The sequence below is a fragment of the Apteryx rowi genome, unplaced genomic scaffold, assembly GCF_003343035.1.
Source record: "Apteryx rowi isolate R43461 unplaced genomic scaffold, aptRow1 scaffold_8, whole genome shotgun sequence".
In the NCBI taxonomy this organism is placed as follows: domain Eukaryota; kingdom Metazoa; phylum Chordata; class Aves; order Apterygiformes; family Apterygidae; genus Apteryx; species Apteryx rowi.
In genome coordinates, this window is record NW_020451093.1 from 5,460,644 (window position 1) to 5,471,506 (window position 10,863).

Sequence of the window (10,863 nt, forward strand, 5' to 3'; positions counted from 1 at the left end):
CAAATATTGAGCCTCAGATGTCTGGGCCAGGCTTTCAAATACAGATATTGTTCAGCTGCTACTGTCATCTAGTGGAAATTTGATCACCCACAAAAAATATGTTGCAAGTGCATCCTATATCCTAGGAGAGCAGAGTACCAATCACAGACAACATTATTAAGTTGCTAATTCAAAGTGCTGTTAGTACTACGTGCATGAAGATCAAATATTAGATAGATATAACAAATCTCATTCATAAGGAATAATTTCTGGTTAAAACTGGGAAACTTGCCAGCCTTAGGTCCTCCATCTTTGACAAAGACCTCCAAAAAGGCAGTCATGAAACTATCTGCTTCCTTCCCCAAAGGTGGAACTGTCCTGCACAGCACACTTGCCCGGGGACAAATTTAAGGTCTTACCTCTTTAGACCCTAAAAACATGCTTTATTGCCAGTGACAATGAAAGATTTCTTAGCTTTCTAATGGATACACACTTCATTCCTCTAACCAGTGAGGTACTGAACTACTGTGTTTTCAGATAAATGGATGATTACTGGCTTATCAAACACGTTATGTATTTTTTCTCTTACAAAGACTGTAAACGTGACATCTATGTTACTGAAGGAATTTGATCTCATAATTGGAGGGAAAGGAAATGCTGCGCCAACAATTTATTAAAAAAAAAATCTGTAAAAAATCTCTTAAATAGATTTTCAGTAAAGTATGTGCAACAGGTTTTATTGGTACTTGTTAGCAATGAGACCTGCATATGTCATTTGTATGAATATGGCCCTATCAAACGCAGGGTGATGAGACGCATTTCACCACATTGCCCTTTATAGAGACTCTATTTATACATGAGGATGAATGAATTGACAAGACAAGAGGTGCGGCATATAGATTTGATACACTGGCATAAATTTAGGATGATCTACATTATTCATAAGCACTGAAGCCACAAATGAGATATGTAACAACATCCAAAATGAGTGTCAATAGAATCTGTTCCCACAGTGCACCATCCTATATTCCTATCTGTCACATATTCTTTAGAATTTGCTGCTTCTAAGAAATCTGGTGCGCTCAGTCTGGAAGGCAGTGTTGCCTTGGGATCTGCGATAAGGCCTGCCTCGGCGAACAAGCTTTCACGAGGCTGTCTAAAAAGAAGTGGACAGAAAACAGCAAGAATTTCCTCTGACTGAATTATTACCTCTTTTTCCAATCCAACTGTGCCGCTGCTGTGGCCCCAAAAGTTATTTGGAACAGATCAATTTCTCGGTGTCTTAAAAACTGAAAGAATCAAAACTAAAACAATTGATCACCAGTCCAACAGGCAATAAATACCACAACACTGACAAATGAACTTACTTTGGAAGACATGCGTGAGCGAAAACAGCAGGTATTCACCTGTCATTAATGCGCATTTTTAGACGGTTTAATTTACTGCATGTACACCCAATATAGGATTTGATTATTCTGTTTATTACTCTAATATCTTAGACACAAAGCTTTGTGCATATCATGGAAAGCCCTAATTCTGTTTTCAAATGGATAAAATTGTGTACAGAATAGGGTTATCAGAACCCAAGGAAAGGGAGGACTGTGCAAAAGAGTGGCATAAAAATCCTAAAGATTAATGACCACTTTCATGCCAGATACAAACTAGAAGCTCTCCACAGAAGTCCTTAACCTTAGGTTTGAAGGGCAAGTAGGTATTTTCACCCACTAATATCTCAGTCTGGATTTCAGGTGAGTGACCTAGACCTGAAAGATTTTATTTCCCATCTGAATCATCCAATCACTTACACCTATCTCTACATTTAGATAAATATAGATGTGTTACTGAAACACAAGTCATAAATAAAGTGTTCCATCGCCAAGTAAAATAAAGAATGTTTACTGTCCTTAATAATTTTAATTTTACAACATGCCAATACTATTTAGTATTACAGCAGAATTTATGAACATCTTTAAATATTCATTTCATTAACCTAAGAAAATATATATATGAAAATCCCTTCTGTAAATATCAATTTTATGATAACTTTACATGAAAGGGAAAAAAAAAAAAGGTACCTGGAATTTCACTGAAAGACTCTCCCAGGACAGAGACATGAAAAGGCAGTTCTTTCTCTTTAAGTTGCAGCAGTACTTTGAAGAAAGTTTCAGGATCTTTATCGTGTTCCCTTGAAATAAACAGAAGGTATCTCAGCATCAGTTGCTTACTTGCGGAATTGTTTTTTGCTCATCAGAACAGCATTTTTCTTAAATTCTCCTTTTGGGGACCAAAAGCTCAGCATAAATTCCCTCTTTACTTATGCCACACGGTTGCATATTTTTCTCAATCCAGCACTCAAGACCAAAACTCAGTTTCATCAGATTCTTATATCTCTTCCCTGTCTTGAAATGATGTCTTTACTCTTTAAATTACTAACTTAGAAAGCAAGGACTGAATAATATCTCACCAAGCTTAAAGCAAAATCATGCTAAAAATGCAGAGGTAGGAAAAAACTCTCATTTTTTTTCATTCACCGAAATAAGATACATAATCTCCAGTATATTTTACCCCCTTTTTCAGGAGCAATATATTAATCAAAAACTTTTGTTAAAAACATATGATTTCCCAAAATGGAATTTTATGAATCCATGCTGCATTAACATGTACTCCTGATTCATTCAGTGCATTAGAAAGAATAACCCTAATATGAGGGTATTTTCCACCTTTAGACTTGTAAGGAGCTAGCTGGGAGTTAAAGCAGTAGATAAGAAACCTGTATATATTTATAATTTCAGCTGAAGTTAATATTAAAGGTATGACAGTCAATGTCTTGAAACACAAGGCTTGTATCTAAAAAGAAACGAAAAACCTATTTGCTAGTCTATCTTCTTTACTAGGGCAAAATGAAAGGTTAAAAAGATACCACGGATAAACTAAATTTTCAGAATTTGGGAAATGATATTAAAACTGCAATGAGTTACTTCCCGTGCTCCAAGGTGAAATTTGTATTATTTTTTGCATTTAATTACTCTGCTTTAAATTATTGTATTATTTCAGACAGATGTGCACCATATGTCTTTAAAAGACTTTGTTTTTATTTAGTATTTAGAAAATTCCCCTGTTTTCCTTCTTGCATTATGGCAAATCGATAGCCTGGCTGTCCTGGTGTCTTTCTGCACCGTCTGATTTTGTACAACGAATCTGTAGGTTTGTTGCACCACTATATGAAAGATTAATAATTGTATCATTCAGGAAATCTGAAGCCAAATGACATCTGCAGCTCTACATGTGTTAATTTCTCATTCAGTCAATATTTTTCGTTTGGGGAATTAAAACAAATTAATCTTATAATTAACGTGACTTTTGTAGGCTGAAAAATCTTCAGGAACTGTAGAGTTTTCAGAATTAGCTGCATTTTTAAAAATAAAAGCCAGACAATAATTACTTTAAGAAGGTCTGCATCTCCCAGATTTGTTTTGTTCCCAGTAATAAAGAGGAATGCAACAGCATAAGCTTCATAATTTGTTTCACATCTGTGAACCAGGAGTTTTCACGGTGGTTCCAACAACCAAAGTGGATAATATTGACTCTGCGAGCGAATTTCTTGCAGTTGCAAAGAACTGACAACTGTCTACTACTTTGCTTGCAACCTGATGATTAAAACATCCACCTGTTTCTGCTAGGTGAATTATAGGTATCTACATATTTCCAACATGCTAGTCCTCTCCAAATGTCCAGCTGAAAGAGCTGAGAAACGGACTCATAACAGACTTGGCTGCAACGGGACGTCTACCTCGGAAATGAGCAGCTTTGCAAGGAAAACAGCTTCCTTGCACAGAGTCATGCAACTGATTGTAACGTTAGCCTCAGTTTCCCTCGCCGGCGGGTTTTTATGGGTGTTTTATAAACGGTCCTTCGGTGGACCTGAGGAGCACAGCATGCGTGTGAAGCATCACCAGACTGAAACATCCACGCACACCGCGAAGGCAGCCTGACAGCCGCAGCCACGAGGCTTCCCATACGGATCTTTCCAAATCTTCGCAATCTGCAGTGGAGGCTACACCGTCACAAAAAGTCCTTCCAGAAAAGGATACGCTTTCCCTGCCGCTTTCCAGGAGAGACCAGGGGTCCTGGAGGCAGCCAAAAGTGGAGGCTGCTGTTGGAGCCACATTGTCAAGGAGCTGGCAGGGGAACGCGAAGCCTTGCTGCTCGCCCGAGCCACATACGCTGCACAGATTTAGGAAAACTGATAGGGATTGGAAGTTGCAGCTTTGTTTAATAGGTGGGGAAGAACAGAAGGAAAATTTGGCACCCAGAAGGAATGCTGGAAGGGGAAACATTTCCTTTGCACTGGAGCCCGGCTTATGGGGTTTCTGGTGTAGGTGATCCTCCTTCCACGTTTCCTTTTAAAACATTTTGCTTTTATATGGTAGCAACGATGCCCACATGTTTTAACGACGAATTTTGTGAATCTTGTGGCTTTTCTACTTGGGAGTTTATACAGTTCAATTTGTCAGTTCCTGCAACTTTTCCAGGCACAACCATTTTATTTTTAGCCATTTTTTGTGAGGACTTACAGAAAGCTTCTGGCACATGCACCTACAGATTGCAATGTATTATTATACTTTTAAGTTAATAACGGCATAGCTTTTGCTGGTAGAGAGAACAACTAGCACAAGACCCTCTCTTTCCTGCACCAAAAAGAAGAGTGCTGTGTGTCTCGGCTGACATGGAGAAAATCATATACAATCCAGTCTGCCTTACTCAGCAGCAACTGCTAAACACACCAGATTGTCATAGCAGTGATCGTGGAAAAAGATGAACACAATATGGAATGTCTGTTCTGTAAAGATCTGCTCAAAATGACGTGCACTTTTGGCTGCATCTGTTGCATTTTTGAGCTTTATTAAACAGTATTAATTGTATATACTCCATTTCCTTGAGAAGAGCTGCAAAACTGCATAAAAGCCTGATATCAAAATGCAAACTTTTCTTCAAAGATATTACATATTTGGGAAAAAATCAAGCTAATGTGATTCAGGGGTCTGTTTTTGTTGTTTAGTTTAGGCATTTGTATTTTTACTTGATTTAATATTCATTTGGTAAAGGAAAAATAAAAACTGGGCATGGCATGAATGTATTCTAAATTTCATCATAAAAATATGCAAATGTCAAAATGACCAAACCGCCACAAAATGGGCACGGGCAGCATACACTTCTTTCCCATAACTAAATTTGGATCTGAGAGCACTGACATTAGAGATATTCGCCCTCCACGTTGAGATCTCAATACCTCAGTGTTGCACACTGGAAATTTTTACCCAGGTTTACTCAAGAGGTTTTTATCCTGTGTGCTAACACTGCAGGTCTCTGGTCTGCCTGTGGCAACGTGGCGCAGGATCTCCTTGTTTTCCATCCTGACTTATGGTGACTTCCCCCTGCAGCCTCAGACAAGACTTTCCAGCCTATATTTTGATTTCAATGGGAACGAAATCAAATGGAGAATGGGAAAGTTGTAGCATTAGTAGCCTCAGCACTGAGCGTCCAGTAGCTCTGCCTTAGCCTTTTCCTTTGTAAAATGGGTGTGACTACTTGTTTTTCACCACAGAAGGATGCTGTCAGGACTAATTGATGCCTGACGCCCCTCTTTCCAGCCTAAAATGACAAAAAAAAAGAACTCTACATCACATGGATGGCAACAGTCTTCAAAACACCTTTTTTCTGAAATTCAGGGCTTTTGTGAGTTTAGCTCCAGTCCATCCTGGAAGGAGAGCGCACACAGAGCCGGCTAAATGCAAATAAGTCCCTATCGGTGGTGGGGACCCACAGTCCTGATCGCTGATGGAAAAAAGGTAAATTTGGCCCTTTACAGTATTCGGTCTATATTCATCTCCTGCATCTGAGCGAAATTCAGTAAGAGACCCATATGGTCTTATGAGACTTAAGACTAAATTTTTAGGTATATATAAAACTGATCATTCTTGGTGACAATCCCAGTTATTTGGATGAGAAAGCCACATATAGCTATGCAGCTAGGAAGGGTAAGAGTTATGTAAAAGAGACAGAATGCGCTCAAAGGGCCAAAATAAATGCAGTCTCTTTTAAAAAAAAGCAAGTAAGTTTAAAAACTATGGCTTATGCGAATTAATCTGTAACACAGAAGTGTTAAGCCAGGGGAGAAAGCCCTAATATTTCAGAAAAAAAACAATGCATAAAGGGTATGTAATGATTGTGATAACAACAGTCCTGCCATGCCATCTCTCAAGGTGTCATGTGTTTTGAAAGGGTTACAAATAAATGCAGCCAAAAGCAATATTAAAAGGGTCAATCTTAATCTTCTTAAGACATTTAGCAAAGGAGATTGCCAGTGTTCCAGCAGCAGCGAATTCAAAATCGTGAGGGCACATAGTAATATTTCACATTTTATAGTGCCTTAAATCCAAGCAGTTCGGAACATTTTCTACACCATGGTAAGTAAAAAAATCCAAAGAGCCCACAGAGGCAGAGAAGTATTATTTCCAGGTCACAGAGAACCAGGCTACGGCAAGCATCAGTGGGAAAAGAGGAGCTAAATCCAGCCTTCCCGTTGCCCCGAATCGCACGCATCTCTCCTCCCGCCTCCCCGTTTAATAAATCACTTGAACGTCAGCGGCACAAAGGTGGGAAATGGCAGCACTAAAGCACTCACGAAACCTTTGGAAGTTAAACCAACGTTTTAAGATTTAGGCTATGAACCCAGAGCTCCTGCACCGATTCCTGGCTACCTTCGAGAAGATGGCTGTCACTCTGGGCCACCAAAATACTGCTCATTGTTTACAGCGTTGGGCACCGCGCTTGGGGATGGAGGACTGACGAGCTGGAAGAGACTCGGGATGAGCAAAGGCCTTCGGGAAGTCCCTGAGCACAGAGTCAGCAACTGCAAGTTAAGGAAAAATAAGACACAGACCTTGAAGGCTTCCTCTGAATAAAGGGAAGAAAGAGAAAAATCACTAAATGAGACATCAGAGCAGCACTGGCAAACGAAAAAATAACACTTGAAGAACAAATCTCTGAAAGTCGAGGGAGGAAAACCCCGACGGAGATGTCCCGGAGGCGGATCATTAGCGGGAGCCGTCACAACGATCTGAAAGTGGGCAGAAAAGGCTTCACCATTTAGTGTGGGGAAAGTCAAAGAGCGAGGACCGAGTCTGGCAGCCAGCAAGGGAGGCAAGCTAGGCAAAATGGTACGGAAAGGGGACGGGACCCCAAGAAGAGCAAAAAAATCCAGGAACGCACAGCATCCAAACGAGGAAAAGACTACGAGGAACCACACGCTTAGAAGAATAGGATGCAACATTCAAGTTGAAAACTTAAAAAAAGATGGGCTAGCCCAAGCCAAACGAAGAAAGACAAATATGGAATAAGTAGAGGAGAAAAAAGGTATATGGGAAAAATGAAAGAAAACAGAAAAATCAGACTCAGAGGGAGGTAGAAGCCGTAGAGAGCATTTGAGAGTGGTATCCGTGGTAGAGAAAAGGTCAGAAAAATATCAGTAAAGAAATAAATTAGGAAGCAAAAATAAAACTGCTTGGTAATTAAAGGAGAAGGATTGAACAGAAAGAGAGTAAAGCGAGAAGAGACACTGAGCAGTGTCAGAGCAGGAGCGCAGCGTGGAGGGGAAGAAGAAAGCCTGCCAAATCCTTCCTAAGATTTACAGTTTATGAAAGGGTGACGGAGGAGAACGGGGAGGTCAGTGATGCTGAGCCTTGGGAGAGGGGCAAGGCAAGACCTGCGCCTCCGTCGCGAGCAGATCCAGGAGCTGGTAGGTGCCGTTATCCGAGTAATGCTCTTCACTTGGGCGATAAAAGCAAGAACTTGACGTTCTTTACTGGTCTGACTGATACAATATGGACTTGGTGAGGGTGACGGAGGAGGCTCAGAAGCTCTCGTGCCACAGGCTGGTAAGACAAGCCACACGACACCAGCCTCCTGCTGACCTTGTATCTGGCCAGGGCACTCTCGGGAAACTCACGGCAGCACACCACTGCACTCAATGGTGCAATCCTTAAATGCACACTTGGGTGAGCCAGAAACAGGGCTCCGTTTCAGGCCAAACCGAACCCAAAGAAAAGCACCGGCGATTTTATCGTTGTATTTCACCAGTTACTGCATTTCACTTTGAAATTTTATGCTAAATATTAAGCCCATCAACTTGTGAATTTAGGTTTATTATAATCTAATAATGTTAGAAAGTTGCAGCGTAGTGCACAAAAATAAGCATGGACTTAAAAACAGAGAACTGCTGAGTTCTGATCTTTTTCTGTCACTGATTTCCCGTGAGACTGCTCTGCCCAGGTTTCCCCATCTGTAAGATACAGTCTTACAGGAGCTTTCATTTATGGGAATGTGGTGAGGATCAGAGCCAGTAAATACTTCAGGAGGATAATATGCTTCTTCAAGTAAGAGGCCTCATGTTACAAACCTACTCAACACAGTAAATGAAATACATTCTAGTAATAATTATTTTCATGGAAAAGGAAGGCACTTGCCTAAATCAAATCATTTCAATATACATTTTGTCTATGTTAAGACTGAAAAAAAAGACAAAAAAGTAAAATTCTAAAACCAAGTTTCTAATAACAATGCTCATGATAACTGCAAGAGAGGAAATGTTACTGCCAGGAAAGAGCTTTTAGAAAAGAAACAGGGGGAAAAGAAATAACTAAGAAAATGCAAACATGAAGGGAAAGTTAATTACTTTCCATTTATTCAATTTATCATAGCATTTTCCCATCTTTTTACATTTCCAAAGTGAGGTAAAGGTAGAGTGAAAATATGTAGTTAAGTCCAATGAGTTTTCTTCTTCAGCTGATATGCTCACAAAATGTCTTTGCTGTAATTGTGCCTCTAAACGTTGTCTGGCATCATCAGCATCAAAAGTTACCGCAATACGCCGTCAGTTAATAAAAAATGGAGTCAACGAGAGGAAAATGGTTTTGCATATGTGTCACTGAATAAAGGATCCTACAGAACAAACTCTAGCCAGAAATCTGGAGGTTTTGCAAGCAAACAAAAGCCCTGGTCTTTGCCCATGCCTGTGAAATACCTGTGCCAGGCAAGGAATTCAAAGATGGCACTAGAGAGGCAAAAAGCAGCAAAACACTTCGGGCAAATATAGTGTTTGATTTTCTATTATAGCCCATGATGTATTTACAGTGAGGAGTGTGTATTTTACCTTCTGATTTTTCAAATTGCTGGCCTGAGAAAAATGGGTGGCATTTTGCTTTACGCTGGAAAAGCATTTTCCCCTATCTTGTGTTATCTAGAAGAGATCCATAAAAAAAGAACCTTGGGAGTTTATTGTTTAGATCCTTCTTCTCCTCCTCTCACAATTCATAAAGAAAAAACTCAAAATAAAATATTGCCCATTCCCTAACCAAAGAAACCTCAGGATCAGCATCAGTCACTGAACCTTCTGCTTACTTCCTAAAGAGAGATTAACCTTTCAAGACAAAACGACCTGCATTTGGTCTCAGCTACCTTGGTGTAAAAATCAATGCACTTTGATTCGGATGCCTGCTCATTTCTTTTACTTCAACTTAGCAAATCCAGCTTTTCACAAGTGTAACAGTACAGGATTCATGTGAAAATCATTTTAGTTGAATTTTGAAAGCAATCCAGTAACTCTTATGGACTCTCCCCAAAAGCATCTTAAAAAATCAAAATTAACTTCCTTTTAAGTTCCAAATGTAGCATAACAAAACGGTTCCCCACTGTGAGGAGTAGTGGGAGGCAAGATGAAATAGCTGAGTGACCCTGAGGGCTCTGATAACCATACACAATACATCCTATTGTAATTCAACATACTATAAAAAAAAATCATCTCATGGTAATAATAGATGGGCAATAATATGATAGTAAGTGGATAATAATCTACATTTGGTACTCAGGTGGTTCCTCAGAAGAACAGAAGAAGAATTAAACAGAAATTACCACATAAAAACTACATTACTACATGTTGATTGAGAACAGCTACCTCACTACACAAGACCCTGCAGACTGATGCTGTCTATTCCACCGTGATTTCCATGGTGGACCTACATATTATACCAAACTATGACTATTTAATACTCCACCAGCTACAGTGCCTGGGTCAAAAAGGAAGTCGTGATCCTCCCCAAGTGGAATTAGCCAGGATACCCAAGATAACTCATCCATTTTGGATTCGTGAAGCTGTCATCTCCAAGGAGGAAGCTCCTAAGCAGGAACTTTTCTTGGCACCAAGACCAAGGCTGAAACTCATTATTCAAAGAGATTAAAATAACTACAAATCTCCCTTCTTTCAGAATATGGAATGAACTCATTTCTTTGACTCAGTTTTCCCACAACCACAATTGAGAAAAAGCAGAATGAGAGGACAAAGGGGAAAAAAAAAGGTTGAAAACATGGAGAAAAGGGAGGGTGGGGGAGGAAAAGAAGGGAAAGAGAGGAAAAAAACCAAATAGTTGTAGTGTGGTAAGAAGAGGAAATTAATTAAAAAGAGCTTTGAAGGAAGAAACATAGCCCCCTATTACTGGGGAAAATACAGAGGAAAATGAAAATTAGATTATTGGCTTATGAAGGATTTGACTTTTGTCTCTTGGAAGATATTCACATACTTTGGTGAGGGGTGCTGTATATTACAAAGGGGACTGGTGGCACCGTCTGCTAAGTTTGCTTGGAACTTCTTACTACAAAATCTGTTTTGTCCTTCGTTTATGATGTTTCCCAGGACTGATGGCTATCTTGGACTAAAATCATTCTGAAAAATTCTGCCAAAAGTTTTCAGAATATCCAAAGAACAAGATTTAAAATATCCCATTACCCAGTAAAACCAAAACCAGTATCTTGCATATGTTAAATTTCAAA

General features: G+C 39.6%; 1 protein-coding gene across 20 annotated transcripts in view; it reads right to left on the reverse strand.

The window, feature by feature from the left end:
- GTDC1 (glycosyltransferase like domain containing 1) overlaps nucleotides 1-10,863 on the reverse strand; it is a 193,130-nt gene that overhangs the window by 15,000 nt on the left and 167,267 nt on the right. For all 20 annotated transcript variants that reach the window (XM_026089026.1, XM_026089024.1, XM_026089043.1 and 17 more), the window contains one exon: nucleotides 2,055-2,164. In XM_026089026.1, coding sequence (XP_025944811.1) covers nucleotides 2,055-2,164 — 110 coding nt within the window. The remainder of the gene's footprint in view (nucleotides 1-2,054; nucleotides 2,165-10,863) is intronic.